This window comes from Coregonus lavaretus, assembly GCF_964263955.1.
Source record: "Coregonus lavaretus genome assembly, chromosome: 13".
NCBI classification, from domain to species: domain Eukaryota; kingdom Metazoa; phylum Chordata; class Actinopteri; order Salmoniformes; family Salmonidae; genus Coregonus; species Coregonus lavaretus.
Genome location: NC_140000.1, coordinates 7,820,876 through 7,840,080, shown reverse-complemented (window position 1 = coordinate 7,840,080; position 19,205 = coordinate 7,820,876). Strand labels below are relative to the sequence as shown.

General features: G+C 43.5%; 1 protein-coding gene across 2 annotated transcripts in view; it reads left to right on the top strand.

Moving 5' to 3' along the window:
• Positions 1–19,098, top strand: part of LOC311139859 (ATP-dependent translocase ABCB1-like) — a 29,436-nt gene extending 10,338 nt beyond the window's left edge. The window contains exons 6-28 of one of the 2 annotated variants that reach the window (XM_084174838.1): positions 2,603–2,794; positions 3,994–4,165; positions 4,378–4,502; positions 5,069–5,240; positions 5,718–5,831; positions 8,678–8,788; positions 8,892–9,017; positions 9,108–9,311; positions 9,473–9,643; positions 9,925–10,086; positions 10,221–10,397; positions 10,682–10,828; positions 10,992–11,096; positions 11,301–11,378; positions 12,044–12,127; positions 12,237–12,440; positions 12,588–12,688; positions 12,853–12,993; positions 15,709–15,865; positions 16,086–16,283; positions 17,380–17,586; positions 18,482–18,628; positions 18,749–19,098. In XM_084174838.1, the coding sequence (XP_084030964.1) occupies positions 2,603–2,794; positions 3,994–4,165; positions 4,378–4,502; positions 5,069–5,240; positions 5,718–5,831; positions 8,678–8,788; positions 8,892–9,017; positions 9,108–9,311; positions 9,473–9,643; positions 9,925–10,086; positions 10,221–10,397; positions 10,682–10,828; positions 10,992–11,096; positions 11,301–11,378; positions 12,044–12,127; positions 12,237–12,440; positions 12,588–12,688; positions 12,853–12,993; positions 15,709–15,865; positions 16,086–16,283; positions 17,380–17,586; positions 18,482–18,628; positions 18,749–18,955 (3,502 nt within the window). In that variant the 3' untranslated portion in view covers positions 18,956–19,098. Of the gene's footprint in view, positions 1–2,602; positions 2,795–3,993; positions 4,166–4,377; positions 4,503–5,068; positions 5,241–5,717; positions 5,832–8,677; positions 8,789–8,891; positions 9,018–9,107; positions 9,312–9,472; positions 9,644–9,924; positions 10,087–10,220; positions 10,398–10,681; positions 10,829–10,991; positions 11,097–11,300; positions 11,379–12,043; positions 12,128–12,236; positions 12,441–12,587; positions 12,689–12,852; positions 12,994–15,708; positions 15,866–16,085; positions 16,284–17,379; positions 18,629–18,748 lie in introns of those variants that run through there. The other variant, XM_084174837.1, reaches the window with a different exon arrangement.
• Positions 19,099–19,205: the final 107 nt, after the last annotated feature.

Genomic DNA, 19,205 nt, shown 5'->3' with positions numbered 1-19,205 from the left:
AGGAAACTGAAAATAAGAACAGAATAGAACAATCTTTGCAAAAGTTGGAAAACCCTTTCACACCCTTAAATTCAGAAGCTAAACGAAATAAACACTTCAAAGAGAAATGGGGAATCGTAGAACCTGTTGAAAAGGTGCTTGGCACAAGATTTGACAGCAGAAGAAACAAAACAACTGGGACATACGATCAGGTCGTTGTAACTGACAAGTTTGCATATATTCCTATTTTAGAAACACTAAAGGCCATTTTTCAAAACCCAGAACTTGCAGACATGTTCAAGCCCAGGCACATGCCCAAGGAAGGTGTGTATGCAGACTTGAGAGATGCCGCCTATTTTAAAAAAAGTCCCTTATTCTCTATAGAAAAAGATGCCATACAGATCCAGCTATTTTATGACGACTTTGAAACAGCAAACCCCTTGGGGTCTAAAAAGGGTATACACAAATTAGGTGCTATATACTTTACATTAAGGAATTTTCCCCCAATCTTTAATTCATCATTGATAAATATTCATTTGGGTGCTCTTTTCCATGCGCAGGACATCAAGCGTTATGGTTTTAATTTGATACTTGAGCCACTTGTCAGTGATCTTAAAGTACTCGAGACAGAGGGACTTAAAGTTCCCAGATTGAAAGATGTGATTCACGGTACCATAGTTCAGGTCACTGGTGATAATCTTGGGTTGCATGGTTTATTTGGCTTTGTGGAGTCATTTGGGGCAAGGTATTGTTGTCGTTTCTGTCTCCTTGAGAAAGATTGTTTTCAAACTGTGTTCTGTGAAGATGATCCAAAAGTTGTACTACGAACTATCGAGATGCACAAACTGCACTGTCAAACTTTACAAACAGATCCTACACTACCTCATATCTATGGTGTCAAACGCATTTGTCTGCTGAATTCACTACAGTATTTTAATACAGCCAACAATTTTTCTGTAGATATAATGCACGATATTTTAGAAGGAGTTGCTCAGTTTGAAGTCAAACTTGTCCTGCAGTACATTAAGGAAAACTTCCTAAATGCTGAACAACTGGCTGGTAGAATACATGCTTTTGACTATGGATACAATCAGCAGCGAAACCGTCCACCTAGAGTAAAGTTGTTTGATGGAAGTAATGATTTGGGGTTGAATGCTATACAGTCTTGGTGCTTATTACGTAATATGCCTTTGCTATTTGGTGATTTAATACAGTCAGATGACCAGCACTGGCATCTTCTACTTTTGCTTCTACACATTGTTAACATTGTATTTTCCCCAGTCCTTACAGAAGGCATGACCATTTACCTCAAACATTTAATCATTGATCATCATCAGCTCTTCAAGCAGTTGTTTCCTGCAATCAATCTCTTACCAAAGCATCACTTCATGATTCATTACCCTCGTAATATAAAAAACATCGGCCCAGTTCTGCACATGTGGTGCATGCGTTATGAAGCTAAACATAATTTTTTTAAGAAGCAATTAAAAAGCTTTAAAAATGTAACAAAAACATTAGCCAAAAAGCACCAAAGTTGTATGGCAATGTATCGAGAGTCCTTTAGCAAGGAAAGATTAACTTTAGGTTCGGGGAAGATGGTAACACTTAGTGAGCTCAAAGAAGGTCCCGAGATTGCTTTAAAATTTGGGTCTGTATTGTCTACCAGTGTGTTTTCTGCCAAGTGGATCAAACATCATGGTACAGAGTACCGCCGTGACTTCATTATCTGTACTGAGGTAGCATTTGAGATGCCTGTATTTTGTAAAATCAAAATTATTGCTGTGAAAGATGACTGTGTATTGCTCTGTGGAAAACTGATGGAAACAGTGTGTTTTGATTACCATTACTATGCCTTTAAGGTCAGGATGCATCCAGACAGGGTTCAAAAGGTGATCAACATTACTGAACTGTGTTACTTTAAACCTTTTGATGTTCAAATGAAGTATGGAACGACAGATTCCTCCTTGTATGTTGTTCCCTATTGCCATTTTATGGAAACCTAAGGTCAATGTTTTAAAAAGGGATTTGTATTCTTAATATATTTTAGCCTGACATAGTTGAGCTGTTAATAAAAATTTGAAATGCATTATTTTGTGGTAAGTTGTGATTTTTACTCACTTAATGGAGTATTTGGTGTAATTTGACACTAAAAAAGTGTAAAATGAATACTGCTGAGATTTATTTCCGTGACACTATACGGTGTTAGAATTTGACTCTATTTGAGCTTGTTTTTCACTGCAAGATAGTCAATTATCAACACAATAGTGTGTAACATCAACACTTATCAGAGTTATTTTAACCTTGAGTGTCAACTCCATGCAGTGTTAAACTGGACTGGAATCAAACTCAATCAGAGTTGATTTGTTATTTTAGAAGAGTAAATGATTAACTCTTCCAAGGGTAATATTTACACTCTCCAGTGTTATTTAACCTTTAGTGTAAAATTAAAATAACACTATTCAGTGTAAGCGAGTGTTAAATTTTTACTCTATTTAGAGTTAATTTAACTCTAAAATGTTAACACTATGAAAAGAGTCAAATTAACACTATTTCAGGGTGGGACCATATACACTCAGAAATAGTGTTAAATTTAACTCTTTAAGTGTTACTTTAACACTTCAAAATTTACTGTGTACTACTCTATAATAGGTGCGGTGGTGTTGGTAGCAGCCTACATGCAGGTGGCCTTCTGGACACTGGCGGCAGGCAGGCAGGTCAAGCGCCTCAGGAAGCTCTTCTTCCACTGCATCATGCAGCAGGAGATCGGCTGGTTCGACGTCAACGAGACGGGAGAACTCAACACACGCCTAACAGAGTGAGTAAACTACCTATAGGAATGGATTGGCTTTTATAGAGTGAGGGTGTTTTTTTTTTACATTGATACCGTCTGGATGTAGCTTTGGGGTTTAAACAGCCCTGTTCAATCAAATATGGTGCGTGTGCACATGTGGGTGTGTATATGTGTATGTGTGTGTATGTGTGTGTGTACAGTGGGGGAAAAAAGTATTTAGTCAGCCACCAATTGTGCAAGTTCTCCCACTTAAAAAGATGAGAGAGGCCTGTAATTTTCATCATAGGTACACGTCAACTATGACAGACAAATTGAGATTTTTTTTCTCCAGAAAATCACATTGTAGGATTTTTAATGAATTTATTTGCAAATTATGGTGGAAAATAAGTATTTGGTCACCTACAAACAAGCAAGATTTCTGGCTCTCACAGACCTGTAACTTCTTCTTTAAGAGGCTCCTCTGTCCTCCACTCGTTACCTGTATTAATGGCACCTGTTTGAACTTGTTATCAGTATAAAAGACACCTGTCCACAACCTCAAACAGTCACACTCCAAACTCCACAGCTTGGTTTGAAGAAATCAACTGTGGGAGCAATTATTAGGAAATGGAAGACATACAAAACCACTGATAAAATCCCTCGATCTGGGGCTTCACGCAAGATCTCACCCTGTGGGGTCAAAATGATCACAAGAACAGTGAGCAAAAATCCCAGAACCACACGGGGGGACCTAGTGAATGACCTGCAGAGAGCTGGGACCAAAGTAACAAAGCCTACCATCAGTAACACACTACGCCGCCAGGGACTCAAATCCTGCATTGCCAGACGTGTCCCCCTGCTTAAGCCAGTACATGTCCAGGCCCGTCTGAAGTTTGCTAGAGTGCATTTGGATGATCCAGAAGAGGATTGGGAGAATGTCATATGGTCAGATGAAACCAAAATAGAACTTTTTGGTAAAAACTCAACTCGTCGTGTTTGGAGTTTTTTAATTTGCAAATAAATTCATAAAAAATCCTACAATGTGATTTTCTGGATTTTTTTCTCTCATTTTGTCTGTCATAGTTGACGTGTACCTATGATGAAAATTACAGGCCTCTCTCATCTTTTTAAGTGGGAGAACTTGCACAATTGGTGGCTGACTAAATACTTTTTTCCCCCACTGTATGTAGGTGTGTGTGTGTGTGTGTGTGTGTGTTTTATTATGTGTTTCCTCCCCTCCACAGTGACATCTATAAGATCAACGAGGGGATAGGGGACAAGGTGGGCATGTTGATCCAGTCCTTCACCACCTTCATCGCTGCCTTCATCATCGGCTTCAGCCAAGGATGGAAGCTCACCCTGGTCATCCTGGCTGTCAGCCCTGTGCTGGGCTTCTCTGCTTTTATATTCAGCAAGGTGGGCTTCACACACACACACACACGCACAGACACAAACACACGCACGCACACACACGTACATGGCCATGCACACACACACACACACCCGTGCATGCGTGAGCGTGCACACACACTCACACACACACACACAAACAAACACACACAGACACAAACACACACAAACACCTCTCTTGACTCCCTTTCTCCTCTTTCTCCGTTGTGTGTCTCTAGGTACTGACATCCTTCACGTGCCTGGAGCAGGGTGCTTATGCTAAAGCTGGAGCCGTGGCTGAGGAGGTGATCTCTTCTGTCAGAACAGTCTTCGCCTTCGGTGGACAACAGAAGGAGATAACCAGGTGTGTGTGAGAGAGAGAGGGGGGTAGAATGGAGACTTTTTGCTAACGTTAATGGAGCGGTAACTAAGGCAACGGACAGGTCACCAGGATAATGTTCCTAAAGGACTTGTTGCTGCTGTGAAGACCATTAGCCTGAGCAGTCAGTAGTTGTTATTGTTCTGTACATGGATAGACCAGTCCACACCACTCTGTGTAAAACCATCAGTGCAGATGACAATTGGATTAGTGTGGTTTGTTTTCATATGTATACCATCTTTCTGTCTCTGTGTATCTCTCTCTCATTATTTCTGTCTCTCTGAGTCTCTCTCTCATTCTCTCTGTGTATCTCTCTCTCATTCTCTGTCTCTCTGAGTCTCTCTCTCATTCTCTCTGTTTCTCTGAGTCTCTCTCTCTCATTCTCTCTGTCTCCCTGAGTCTCTCTCTCTCTCTCTCTCTCTCTCTCTCTCATTCTCGCTCTCTCTGTGTATCTCTCTCTCATTTTCTGTCTCTCTCTCTCATTCTCTCTGTGTTTTTCTCTCTCTTTCAATTCCTATGTGTGTGTGTGTGTGTGGTGTTTTGTACCACAGGTACCAGAAGAACCTGGAGGATGCTATGAACATGGGGATCCGTAAAGCCATCTCTGCTAACATAGCTATGGGCTTCACCTTCCTGATGATCTACCTGTCCTACGCTCTGTCCTTCTGGTATGGCAGCACACTCATCATATCTGGAGAATACACCATTGGAACTGTCCTCACCGTGAGTACACACGCACACATGCGCTCACACACGCACACACGCACACACATACACACACACAGTCTTGCATAACTAACCTAGTGGGGACACACAATTCAGTCCCATTCAAAATCCTATTTTCTCTAACCTCTAACCCTAAACCTAACCCTAATCCTAAACTTAACCCCAAAACCTAACCCTAATCCTAAACCTAATCCTAACCTTAACCCCAAAACCTAACCTTAACCCTAACCCTAAACCTAACCCTAGCTCCTAACCCTAAAATTAACCCTAGCTCCTAACCCTAAACCTAATTCTAACCCTAACACTAATGCTATCCTTAACCCTAAACCCCACTAGAAATAGCATTTGACCTTGTGGGGACTAACAAAATGTCCCCAGTTGGACAAATTTGTCTTAGTGTACTATAGTTAAACACGTCCACACACACACACACACACACACACACACTTACTGATGTTAATTTGTGTCCTGTAGGTGTTCTTCACAGTGTTGACCGGGGCGTTTGCCATGGGACAGACTTCTCCTAATGTCCAGGCCTTCGCCAGCGCCCGGGGGGCGGCACACAAAGTCTACAACATCATCGACAACGTGAGACACACACCCTCTCCTCACACAGACAGACACACACACACACCCACACAGTCTGGGCTGATCAGGGTCAACACAGAGCAAAGCATCACTGTGGTTATAGCAGAATGGACTGTGCTTAGTTCACTGTGCGTTTGTTAATGGTTCATGATTGTCAGACAGACAGACCTGCTCTTACCATGCTTACACACAGTACATACACACTGAGGAATGTGGTTGAATATGAATACCCTGACCATCAAAATGTTGTGTTGGAATACTAACTTTTTACTATCAACAAAAATCAAAGTTACATTCTTTTAACTCTCCCCCCAATCTCTCTCTCACACACACACACACACACACACACAAACACACAAACACACACACACACACACACACACAAACACACACCAAAGACAAAAACAAGGGGAAACTGTGGAAGGGTGAGGTTCCCAGGGGTATCTGAAAGAGAGAGAGACACACACACACACACACCTTGGAACAGACAGGCACACACACATGCTCTGTAACCCGAAAACTAGTGTAAATAAACAGGGCTAAGCTAACACACGTAGATAAACCTGCCCTCTGGCTAACACTCTTCCTCCTATTGTCCCTCTGAGAAAGAGGGGAGAGAGAGGCAGGGGACTCATAGAGACAGCGGGGTCTGATGGAAAGTGAGAGGGTGGAGGGAGGGGGCTAAAATAGAGGGGTGTAGAGAGCAGGAGGCTAAAGCACAATTCACAGTCCTCAACCACCACACTCCCACCAGAAACAATCATTTCTGATTCGGTCCACCATTTTAGCTCGGGTCTGCTCTGAATGGGACGCGAATTCAAGCTAGAATTTCTGTCTACTTATATAATGTTTATGGTGTGGACGGGGAAACGGTTTGGACTCTGTAGAGCGCTTAACACAGTAGAATCAGACCATCTTCCCCCACTGAGCAGTCAGGAATACAGGAAGTCTTCAAAAGGGGATATTTATGCTGCTGTATAAACCAGACCTCTCAGTGTCTGTGTGTGTTGATGCTTCTGTATAAACCAGGATACTCTTCTCACGCACCATATTGGTTGAAAAACTGTTACCGACAATATAATAGGCCTGTAGTATTTTATGGTATCATTTATGTGTACAGTAATAGTATTAGTTGGTAGCCTGCTTTGAATGATCACACGTACAGTTGAGGTCGGAAGTTTACATACACCTTAGCCAAATACATTTAAACTCAGTTTTTCACAATTGCTGACATTTAATCCTAGTAAAGATTCCCTGTTTTAGGTCAGTTAGGATCACCACTTTATTTTAAGAATGTGAAATGTCAGAATAATAGTAGAGATAATGATTTATTTCATATTTTATTTATTTCATCACATTCCCAGTGGGTCAGAAGTTTACATACACTCAATTAGTATTTGGTAGCATTGCCTTTAAATTGTTTAACTTGGGTCAAACGTTTTGGGTAGCCTTCCACAAGCTTCCCACAATAAGTTGGGTGAATTTTGGCCCATTCCTCCTGACAGAGCTGGTGTAACTGAGTCAGGTTTGTAGGCCTCCTTGCTCGCACACGCTTTTTCAGTTCTGCCCACAAATATTCTATAGGATTGAGCTCAGGGCTTTGTGATGGCCACTCCAATACCTTGACTTTGTTGACCTTAAGCCATTTTGCCACAACTTTGGAAGTATGTTTGGGGTCATTTTCCATTTGGAAGACCCATTTGCGACCAAGCTTTAACTTCCTGACTGATGTCATGAGATGTCGCTTCAATATATCCACATAATTTTCCTTCCTCATGATGCCATCTATTTTGTGAAGTGCACCATCCCTCCTGCACAAAGCACCCCCACATGATGCTGTCACCCCCGTGCTTTATGGTTGGGATGGTGTTCTTCGGCTTGCAAGGTACCCCCTTTTTCCTCCAAACATAACGATGGTCATTATGGCCAAAGAGTTCTATTTTTGCTTCATCAGACCAGAGGACATTTCTCCAAAGAGTACGATCTTTGTCCCCATGTGCAGTTGCAAACCGTAGTCTGGCTTTTTTATGGCGGCTTTGGAGCAGTGGCTTCTTCCTTGTTAAGCGGCCTTTCAGGTTATGTCGATATAGGACTCATTTTACTGTGGATATAGATACTTTTGTACCTGTTTCCACCAGCATCTTCACAAGGTCCTTTGCTGTTGTTCTGGGATTGATTTGCACTTTTCGCACCAAAGTACGTTCAGCTCTAGGAGACAGAACGTGTCTCCTTCCTGAGCGGTATGACGGCTGCGTGGTCCCATGGTGTTTATACTTGCATACTATAGTTTGTACAGATGAACGTGGTACCTTCAGGCATTTGGAAATTGCTCCCAAGGATGAACCAGACTTGTGGAGGTCTACAATTATTTTTCTGAGGTCTTGGCTGATTTTCTTTTGATTTTCCCATGATGTCAAGCAAATAGGCACTGCGTTTGAAGGTAGGCCTTGAAATAAATCCACAGGTACACCTCCAATTGACTCAAATGATGTCAATTAGCCTATCAGAAGCTTCTAAAGCCATGACATCATTTTCTGGAATTTTACCAGCTGTTTAAAGGCACAGTCAACTTAGTGTATGTAAACTTCTGACCCACTGGAATTGTGATACAGTGAATTATAAGTGAAATAATGTGTCTGTAAACAATTGTTGGAAAAATTACTTGTGTCATACACAAAGTAGATGTCTTAACCGACTTGCCAAAACTATAGTTTGTTAACGAGAAATTTGTGGAGTGGTTGAAAAACAAGTTATAATGACTCCAACCTAAGTGTATGTAAACTTCCGACTTCAACTGTATATGTTTATGTTCTAAGCCTCACTGCTGTTGTTGTCGGTCTGTTCAGAAACCCCACATCAACAGCTACTCAGACCACGGCCACAAGCCTGATGTCATCAAAGGAAACATCGAGTTTAACAACATCCATTTCACCTACCCCTCACGACCCGACGTCAAAGTATGTGCTACCTTCTTTGTGTGTGTGTGTGTGTGTTGATGTAGATGTCAAGTAGATGTTTGTAGATGTTGAATGGGGTGTTTCTGTGTGTCTCTCTCTGTAGGTGTTGAATGGAATGTCTCTAACGGTGCGTAGTGGCCAGACCATAGCCCTGGTAGGCAGTAGCGGCTGTGGGAAAAGCACCACCGTTCAGCTGCTGCAGAGGTTCTATGATCCACAAAAGGGATCAGTGAGTATCATGGAAAACACACACACACACACACACACACACACACACACACAGTATTGGTTCTGTAACTATGCCCTCTGTGTTCTGTAGGTGTATGTAGACGGTCATGACGTGCGCTCCCTGAACGTGCGCTTCCTGAGAGAGATGATTGGCGTGGTCAGTCAGGAGCCCATCCTGTTTGCTACCACCATCGCTGAGAACATTCGCTACGGGCGACCTGACGTGACTCATCAGGAGATAGAACAGGCTGCCCGGGAGGCCAACGCCTACGACTTCATCATGACACTACCTGACGTACGTTACTGTATGTGTGTGTGTGTGTGTGTGTTTGTGTCTATGTCTGTGTGTGTCTCTGTGTGTGTGTGTTTGTTTGTGTGTGTGTAGTGGCAGTACTATAACTCATGCTAGATAATGATTGATTACAGTATATTGATAATATTGTTTCTGTTGAGCAGAAATTTGAGACTCTGGTTGGAGACAGAGGGACCCAGATGAGTGGAGGACAGAAACAGAGGATCGCTATCGCACGTGCTCTCGTACGTAACCCCAAGATCCTCTTGTTGGATGAGGCTACCTCAGCCCTTGACGCCGAAAGTGAGACCATCGTACAGGCTGCTTTGGACAAGGTAGAGGGCACACACACACACAGACACACACACACACACAGACACACACACACACACATACACACACACACATACAAGCACATACACGCACAGACACACACACGCACATACACGCACACATATATACACACACATACACACACACACACACATGCACCCTTTGCACCAGTTTATCAACATCTACTAAACATTGCTATGCCCCCCCCTTTCTCTCCCCATATCTCCTCCATCCCCACTCCTCCCTCCCACTCCCTCCTTCCCTCCCTCCCTCCTCCCACCAGGTGAGACAGGGTCGTACTACCATCATTGTGGCCCATCGTCTGTCTACTATCCGTAATGCTGATGTCATCGCCGGCTTCCAGAAGGGAGAGATTGTAGAGCTGGGAACACACAGCCAACTGATGGAAAAAGAAGGAGTCTACCACACACTGGTCACCATGCAGGTAACACACACAAACGCTCCTCACACATCTTGCATCTACGTCACCATTTAGGAAACAACGTTATCGAAACAGCCACATAACGAACAAATACACACACATTTTCCTCTATAGTATATTCTGTTGTGTTCTTCCAGACGTTTAAGAGTTCTGAGGAGGGCGAAGAGGCGGTGGAGGAGCAGGTTCTGGAGGAGAAGGGTGCGTCAGTGACGCCTTTCTCAGAGACCACCCTCATCAGGAGGAAGTCTACCAAGGGATCATCCTTCATCGGCTCAGAGAAAGGAGACAAGGACAAGACTGAGAAGGAGGAAGAGGTAAGGCCATGGAGCTAGAGGTGGTAGAATGGATACTCCCATTTAAATCTAGGATCAGTAGTGGATACACTGTGGAACATAATTGGTGTACCATTTGGAATGTTTCTGATGATCTCTCTCTCTCTCTCTTCTCTCTCTCCTTCTTTTATCTCGCTCTCTCTCTCTCTTTTTCTCTCTCTTTTCTCTCTCTCTCTCTCTCTCTCTCTCTCTCTCTCTCTCTCTCTCTCTCTCTCTCTCTCTCTCCCCCCCCCCCCCCCCCCCTCTCTCTCTCTCTCTATCCCCAGGATGAGGAGGTTCCTCCTGTGTCGTTTCTGAAGGTGTTGAAGCTGAACCTTCCTGAGTGGCCCTATATGGTGGTTGGTGTGATCTGTGCCACTATCAACGGAGGCATGCAGCCTCTCTTCGCTGTCATCTTCTCTAAAATCATCGCTGTATGTTAAATATCAGTTAATACCAGTTATCATCATTAAATGTTTACTCATTTATTTAAGTTTATTCATCTTCTCCCAAGTCATTGCTGTAAGTTGAATTAGTCATATTCCATCAAATAGCATCACCTCAGATGATCATGTTTGTGTTGTTGTCATGTTTCAGGTGTTTGCAGAGCAAGACCAAGAACTGGTTAGACAACGCTCCTCCTTCTACTCTATCATGTTCGCCGCCATTGGAGTCGTCTCCTTCATAACCATGTTCCTACAGGTAAGCACACACCTCACCTAATGCTAAATAATAGGATGAATGATCGACAGACGGACTTCTCACTTTCTGACCAAATTACCACAGAATGTGGGAGGGATTAGGTTTGTATCTATCCTACAGCAGTTCAGTGGCCCGCCTTGTATTTCTACAGCATCTTGAAGTTTTACTTACTATGACTGTGATATATGGTTGTCTTCTCTCCAGGGATTCTGTTTTGGGAAGGCTGGTGAGATTCTGACCATGAAGCTGAGACTGATGGCCTTTAAATCCATGATGAGACAGGTAAGACAGTTTATTTAGGCTTATAGAGTGTTTAATAAAGGTAAGGCTGTTTATTAAGCCTTATAGTGTTTTAATAAAGGTAAGGCTGTTTATTAAGCCCTATAGTGTTTTAATAAAGGTAAGACTGTTTATTAAGCCTTATAGTGTTTTAATAAATGTAAGGCTGTTTATTAAGCCTTATAGTGTTTTAATAAAGGTAAGGCTGTTTATTAAGCCTTATAGTGTTTTAATAAAGGTAAGGCTGTTTATTAAGCCTTATAGTGTTTTAAGAAAGGTAAGGCTGTTTATTAAGCCCTATAGTGTTTTAATAAAGGTAAGGCTGTTTATTAAGCCTTATAGTGTTTAATAAAGGTAAGGCTGTTTATTAAGCCTTATAGTGTTTAATAAAGGTAAGGCTGTTTATTAAGCCTTATAGTGTTTAATAAAGGTAAGGCTGTTTATTAAGTCTTCTAGAGTGTTTAATAAAGGTAAGGCTGTTTATTAAGCCTTATAGTGTTTAATAAAGGTAAGGCTGTTTATTAAGCCTTATAGTGTTTAACAAAGGTAAGGCTGTTTATTTAGGCTTAAATCGTTTTTATAGGTTATAGGGCTTATGGAGTGTTTATAAAGGCTCATAGAGGTTATAGAGACAATTTTAACATGTAACTCTCTCCGTTCTCCTGTAGGAGTTGGGCTGGTATGACAGTCACAAGAACAGTGTTGGAGCTCTCACCACTAGACTGGCTACAGACGCAGCACAAGTACAGGGGGTAAGTAGTAAGCACACACATGAACACACAACACACACACACACACACACACACACACACTAACCCTCCCTCCCTCCCTCCCTCCCTCCCTCCCTCCCTCCCTCTCCAGGCTACAGGAGTGCGTTTGGCCACTCTGGCCCAGAACGTGGCTAACCTGAGCACCAGTCTGATCATCTCGTTTGTGTACGGCTGGCAGCTGACTCTTCTCATCCTGTCTGTGGTACCTGTCATGGCTGTAGCTGGGGGCATAGAGATGAAGATGCTCTCTGGTCACGCTGTCAAAGACAAGAAAGAGCTAGAACAGGCTGGCAAGGTACACCCCCCCCCCCCCCCCCCACACACACACACACACCCACCCACACTGTCTTATGCACTCTCTTCATATCTCCCAAAGTTTGCCACAGTGAATATCTATACGTTCTTCTCTCGAGTCTAACCAGTGTGTGTGTGTGTGTGTCAGATTGCCACAGAGGCCATAGAGAACATCCGTACGGTGGCTTCTCTCACCAGAGAGCAGACATTTGAGTCTCTGTACCAGGAGAACCTCATAGTGCCTTACAAGTACGTGTGCTACAAAGTTTATAATTTCCATTATAAAAAAAGTTATATTCAGTGCTGTGTTTTTAATGTGTCAACAGTATCAGTCTTGTAAATGTACTATATAACTTTTGTTTATGTAATCACCCCTCTCTTTAATCTCTCTCCCTCTCTCTTTCCCTCTGTAGGAACTCTCAGAAGAAGGCCCATGTGTATGGCATCACATTCTCCTTCTCTCAGGCTATGATCTACTTTGCCTATGCCGGCTGCTACCGCTTCGGAGCCTGGCTCATAGAGGAAGGCATTATGACCTTCGAAAATGTCTTCCTGTGAGTACAGCAGCTACCTTACTTACATACTTCAGTCATGTGTCCATGTTCACAACTGTCCTTATAGCCTTTTGCTATGTGACTATAAGGCCATGTTGGAACGACTCAATTGCTTCCCTAATATGGGTGCTGGGTGGAGACAGGTACAGTAGTGTTCCGGATGTTGTGTACATGGTACAGTAGAGCTCAGGTACAGTAGAACACACCCCCCGGCCCAGCTCATCTAGACCTGACAGGAATATCAGGTATTACAGTGGTCAAAGGTGGTTGTGGTTAATCATTACCTCACTGGGAAGTGTGTTGGAGGTCAACGCTGATCTAGGGACTCATCATCGTAGCATCAATGGCCATATAGCCATGTCATTGCTGACATGTGACCCATAGAAATGGACGTTATAGAGTAGATATCACGACTAACGGCTACACAACTAAAGGCTTAGATGACATTTTATTTGAAAAGGTGTACATAACACTGTCATAACAGCAACATAACATCTGTCATAAACAGATGTTACTATTGTCATTAAAGCTGCAATATATCACTTTTTGGATGACCCGACCAAATTCACATAGAAATGTATGTTATAGATCCGCCATTATCATTGAAAGCAAGTATAAGAAGCGGTAGGTCTGTTCTATTTGCACTATTTCTATGCTTTCATTTCTTAAGTTTCGTTTTTACATTTTTTACTTTACTCGTTTCTTTACACCAGCGACAAACAGCTGAACATACCATATTTAGGGTTATTGAAAATATATTTCACAGTGGTTTAGATGGTACAATGATTCTCTTTTGCTTGTTTTGTCACATAAACAAAAATTAGGCAAACTATTAGGCGCGATTTCTACATATTGCACCTTTAAGTGTCATGTGGTTCGATTATGTCACTTTCAATGTCAAGTAGAAATTTCTCTAATTTAAATTGAACTTAAATTAGACTTTAGCGAGCTTGATACAATAGTTTCTGAGCTTGATACACAGTTTTAGCATTTGTGACGCAAAAGCAATGCAATTTTGCTCTTCATGTCCAAATCATAGCATCTTAAATTGATTGTGTAACTCGATGCAGTTATTTATCGCTTCTCATTACAGTGTTATCTCAAAGCTCTACATCGGCAATAGCAATAGTAGGCTAGGTGCTAAAATACTTTTCAGATTAGGACTATGAGAAAGATAGTCTGTAGAAAGGTGTTTTAAGGCCCGTTTTAAAGGCTCCAATTGATGTAGCGGCTCTCAGATGGTCAGGGAGAGCATTCCATAGGCGAGGGGCAATGGAGCAGAAGGCTCGGTCCCCCATAGTACAGAGATGTGTCTTGGGCACTTGAAGCAGTGGTGATTTGAACATGAAGCTCGTAAATATAACATTGGTAAAATTGACTTGCATTGTACTTGTGCCACAAATGCTAAAAAGTTAGCATCTGGAAACAGTGGCCAGGTAAACCAAACCAAAGCAGCCCATTGACTGCTTACAGGGTAAGGAAACCAATATGTAATGTTGTACTTTGGGTGAACTATCCCTTTAAGATACATGTTAGATGGATAGTAACCTGTTCTCTGTGTCTCTCTCTCTCCAGGGTGATCTCTGCAGGGTGAACTATCCCTTTAAGATACATGTTAAATGGATAGTAACCTGTTCTCTCTGTCTCTCTCTCTCCAGGGTGATCTCTGCAGGGTGAACTATCCCTTTAAGATACATGTTAAATGGATAGTAACCTGTTCTCTCTGTCTCTCTCTCTCCAGGGTGATCTCTGCAGGGTGAACTATCCCTTTAAGATACATGTTAGATGGATAGTAACCTGTTCTCTCTGTCTCTCTCTCCAGGGTGATCTCTGCAGGGTGAACTATCCCTTTAAGATACATGTTAGATAGATAGTAACCTGTTGTCTCTGTCTCTCTCTAAAGGGTGATCTCTGCAGGGTGAACTATCCCTTTAAGATACATGTTAGATAGATAGTAACCTGTTGTCTCTGTCTCTCTCTAAAGGGTGATCTCTGCAGGGTGAACTATCCCTTTAAGATACATGTTAGATGGATAGTAACCTGTTCTCTGTGTCTCTCTCTCTCCAGGGTGATCTCTGCAGGGTGAACTATCCCTTAAAGATACATGTTAGATAGATAGTAACCTGTTGTCTCTGTCTCTCTCTAAAGGGTGATCTCTACAGGGTGAACTATCCCTTTAAGATACATGTTAGATATATAGTAACCTGTTGTCTCTGTCTCTCTCTAAAGGGTGATCTCTACAGGGTGAACTATCCCTTTAAGATACATGTTAGATAGATAGTAACCTGTTGTCTCTGTCTCTCTCTAAAGGGTGATCTCTGCAGTGTGAACTATCCCTTAAAGATACATGTTAGATATATAGTAACCTGTTGTCTCTGTCTCTCTCTAAAGGGTGATCTCTGCAGGGTGAACTATCCCTTTAAGATACATGTTAGATAGATAGTAACCTGTTGTCTCTGTCTCTCTCTAAAGGGTGATCTCTGCAGGGTGAACTATCCCTTTAAGATACATGTTAGATAGATAGTAACATGTTGTCTCTGTCTCTCTCTAAAGGGTGATCTCTGCAGGGTGAACTATCCCTTTAAGATACATGTTAGATAGATAGTAACCTGTTGTCTCTGTCTCTCTCTAAAGGGTGATCTCTGCAGGGTGAACTATCCCTTTAAGATACATGTTAGATAGATAGTAACCTGTTGTCTCTGTCTCTCTCTAAAGGGTGATCTCTGCAGTGCTGTACGGAGCCATGGCAGTAGGAGAGGCCAACTCCTTTACGCCTAACTACGCCAAGGCCAAGATATCAGCATCTCACCTTATGTTCCTCATCAACAGAGAACCTGCCATAGACAACTGCTCACAAGAGGGAGAAACACCGGTACACACACACGCGCATGCACGCACGCACGCACGCACACACACACACACACACACACACACACACACACACACACACACACACACACACACACACACACACACACACACACACACACACAGTGGCTATCACAGTGGAGAGGTGTGGAGTGATTGTATAGTACATGCCATGGGTTTATTTCATGAACTGATGTTCTTCTGCCTCCCTCTCTTCCCTCCAGGACCACTTTGATGGTAACGTGCGTTTCGAGGGGGTGAGGTTCAACTACCCGTCCCGTCCAGACCTTGCTGTCCTGCAGGGGCTGGAGCTGAAGGTGCAGAAGGGACAGACTCTAGCCCTGGTGGGCAGCAGTGGCTGTGGGAAGAGTACCACCATACAATTACTGGAGCGGTTCTACGACCCACTACAGGGCACAGTGGTGAGTCCACACACACACACACACACACACACGGTGTACACACACACACACAAACACACACACGGTACACACACATGTTATGTTCTTCTATCCTCGTGGGGACATATAATTAATTTCCATTCAAAATCCTATTTTCCCTAACTCCTAACCCTTACCCTTACCATAACCCAAACCCTAAACTTAACTCCTAACCCTAATTGTAACCCTAACCCTAAACCTAACCCCTAAGCTTAAAATAGCCGTTGTCCTCATGGGGACGTGGAAATGTCCCACAAGGGATATTTTTGTTTTACTATCCTTGTGGGGACTTTTGGGGATTTCAGGTCCCCACAAGGATAGAACCAACCCACACACACACATTCCCACAAACACCGCACATTCCCACAAACATAGACTCTTTCACACATGTATACACACATTGATTATTAAAGCTATATGTACTGTATGTTGAATGACCACTGTCACCAGTCAGACAGTGAGATATTTGCTGGAATTTTTATATGCAAAAATACATCAATGTGTCCTCCATGTGTCCTCCATGTGTCCTCCATGTGTCCTCCATGTGTCCTCCATGTGTCCTCCATGTGTCCTCCATGTGTCCTCCATGTGTCCCGTGTAGCTCAGTTGGTAGAGCATGGCGTTTGCAACGCCAGGGTTGTGGGTTCGATTCCCACGGGGGGCCAGTATGAAAATGTATGCACTCACTAACTGTAAGTCACTCTGGATAAGAGCGTCTGATAAATGACGTAAATGTAATGTGTCCTCTATGTGTTCGCCATCTGTCTCCATGTGTTCTCCTTGCGTCTCCATGTGTGTGACTGTGTAGATATTGTCCTACTGAAACAGGGTTCTATAATTACTGATTCACAGGCAAAGGATGTTGACACTGTTGCTTCATAACCCTCTACTATACTGGCTCTACTGTACTGAGACCTTGTGGGTTATGTTCCTGCTCAAAGTGCATGTTCGTGTGGAAGTTATTTGCACTTCTCAAGGTGTGTGTGTGTGTGTGTGTGTGATTGCCCAGCTAAGGCCACTGATAAAATGACAAACATTAGAGGATTATCCAACTTTGATGTTAACTCTTCTTCTTCAGATATTGGACGAGAGTGATGCTAAGAAGCTTAACATCCATTGGCTGAGGGCCCAGATGGGCATCGTATCCCAGGAGCCCGTGCTGTTTGACTGTAGTCTGGCAGAGAACATTGCCTACGGAGACAACACACGCAAAGTTACCATGGAGGAGATCCAGAGTGCTGCTAAAGCTGCCAACATACACAGCTTCATAGACGACCTGCCTCAGGTACACACTAATACTACTACTACTGTCAACACTACTACTACTACTACCACCAATACTACTACTGTAACCACTACTACTACTACCACCAATACTACTACTGTAGTCCCCTGTAGCTCAGTTGGTAGAGCATGGCGCTTGCAATGCCAGGGTTGTGGGTTTGTTTCCCACGGGGGGCCAGTATGAAAATGTATGCACTAACTGTAAGTCGCTCTGGATAAGAGCGTCTGCTAAATGACTAAAATGTACTACTACTACCACCAATACTACTACTGTCACCACTACTACTACTACTACTACTACTGCTGCTGCTGCTACTACTACTGTAAGCATCTTCTGCTTTTGTAAATTTGGTTTCTTGAGATCTCCACATCAGCACCAAGACCCTAATAGCGGCTGCATGGTCAGATAACCACAGACAGACTGATAGTGGTATCAGCTTCTCTCAGATGCCGTGCCAGAGATAACACTGCAGGTCATTACTGGACTCATAAAGCTCATGTCATCTTAGTGCTGTTCCCTGTGTAAGGGTAAACTGTCTTTCACTAGGAAGGTTTTCACACACAGATTAAGCCTAGTCCTGGATTTAAAAAGCAATTTTCAATGGTGAATGTGTGTTAGTCCAGGGCTAGATTTAGGCCGGGATTCGATGCAAGGCGCATTGTAGCATAGAGCACTACACAGCCAACAATACGCCTTTTAAAGGCATTTTCCCCAGACGTTCGCGTTCATGCTCATGGTAAACGCTACGCATGTCAGCTCAATCGTAAATTGAATCCCGGCCTTAATCTGTGTTGGGGAAACCAGCCCTAGGATTTACTTATGTCCTGTGTGAGATGACGAGGATAACCTGTCTTTCTTTCTTTCCCTCCCCTCATCCCTCCATCCCACTGAGTAGAAATATGACACCCAAGCCGGTGACAAGGGGACCCAGTTGTCAGGAGGTCAGAAGCAGCGTATAGCCATCGCCAGAGCCATCCTCCGCAACCCCAAAGTCCTGCTGCTGGACGAGGCCACCTCCGCACTGGACACAGAGAGCGAAAGGGTGAGTGTGTGTGTGTGCTGTTAAACTATATATCTCTATTTGGATTCATGATACAGACTTTATAACTACTGTATGTTTTTTTCTCTCTGTTCTCCCTGTCCCCCTCCCTCCCTCCCCCAGGTGGTGCAGGAGGCACTGGACGTGGCTCGGCAGGGCAGGACATGTATCGTGGTGGCCCACCGCCTGTCCACCATCCAGAACGCTGACCTGATCGCTGTCTTCCAGAAGGGTGTGGTGGTGGAGCAGGGCACTCATCAACAACTACTGTCCCAGAGAGGAGTATACTACTCACTGGTTACCACCCAGCTGGGCCATGGCAGAAACTGAGGGAGGAGAGGAAGAGAGGAGGATGAAGAGAGGAGAGGAAGAGAGGAGTATACAACTCACTGGTTACCACACAGCTGGGCCATGACAGTGAGGGAGGAGAGGATAGAGAGAGGAGTGGAAAAGGGAGGGAGAGGCTGAGACTGCAGGGGGGTGCTGGGGCCGGGAGGGCTTGAGGGTGCAGGGGGGTGCTGGGACCAGGAGGGCTTGAGGGTGCAGGGGGGTGCTGGGACCGGGAGGGCTTGAGGGTGCA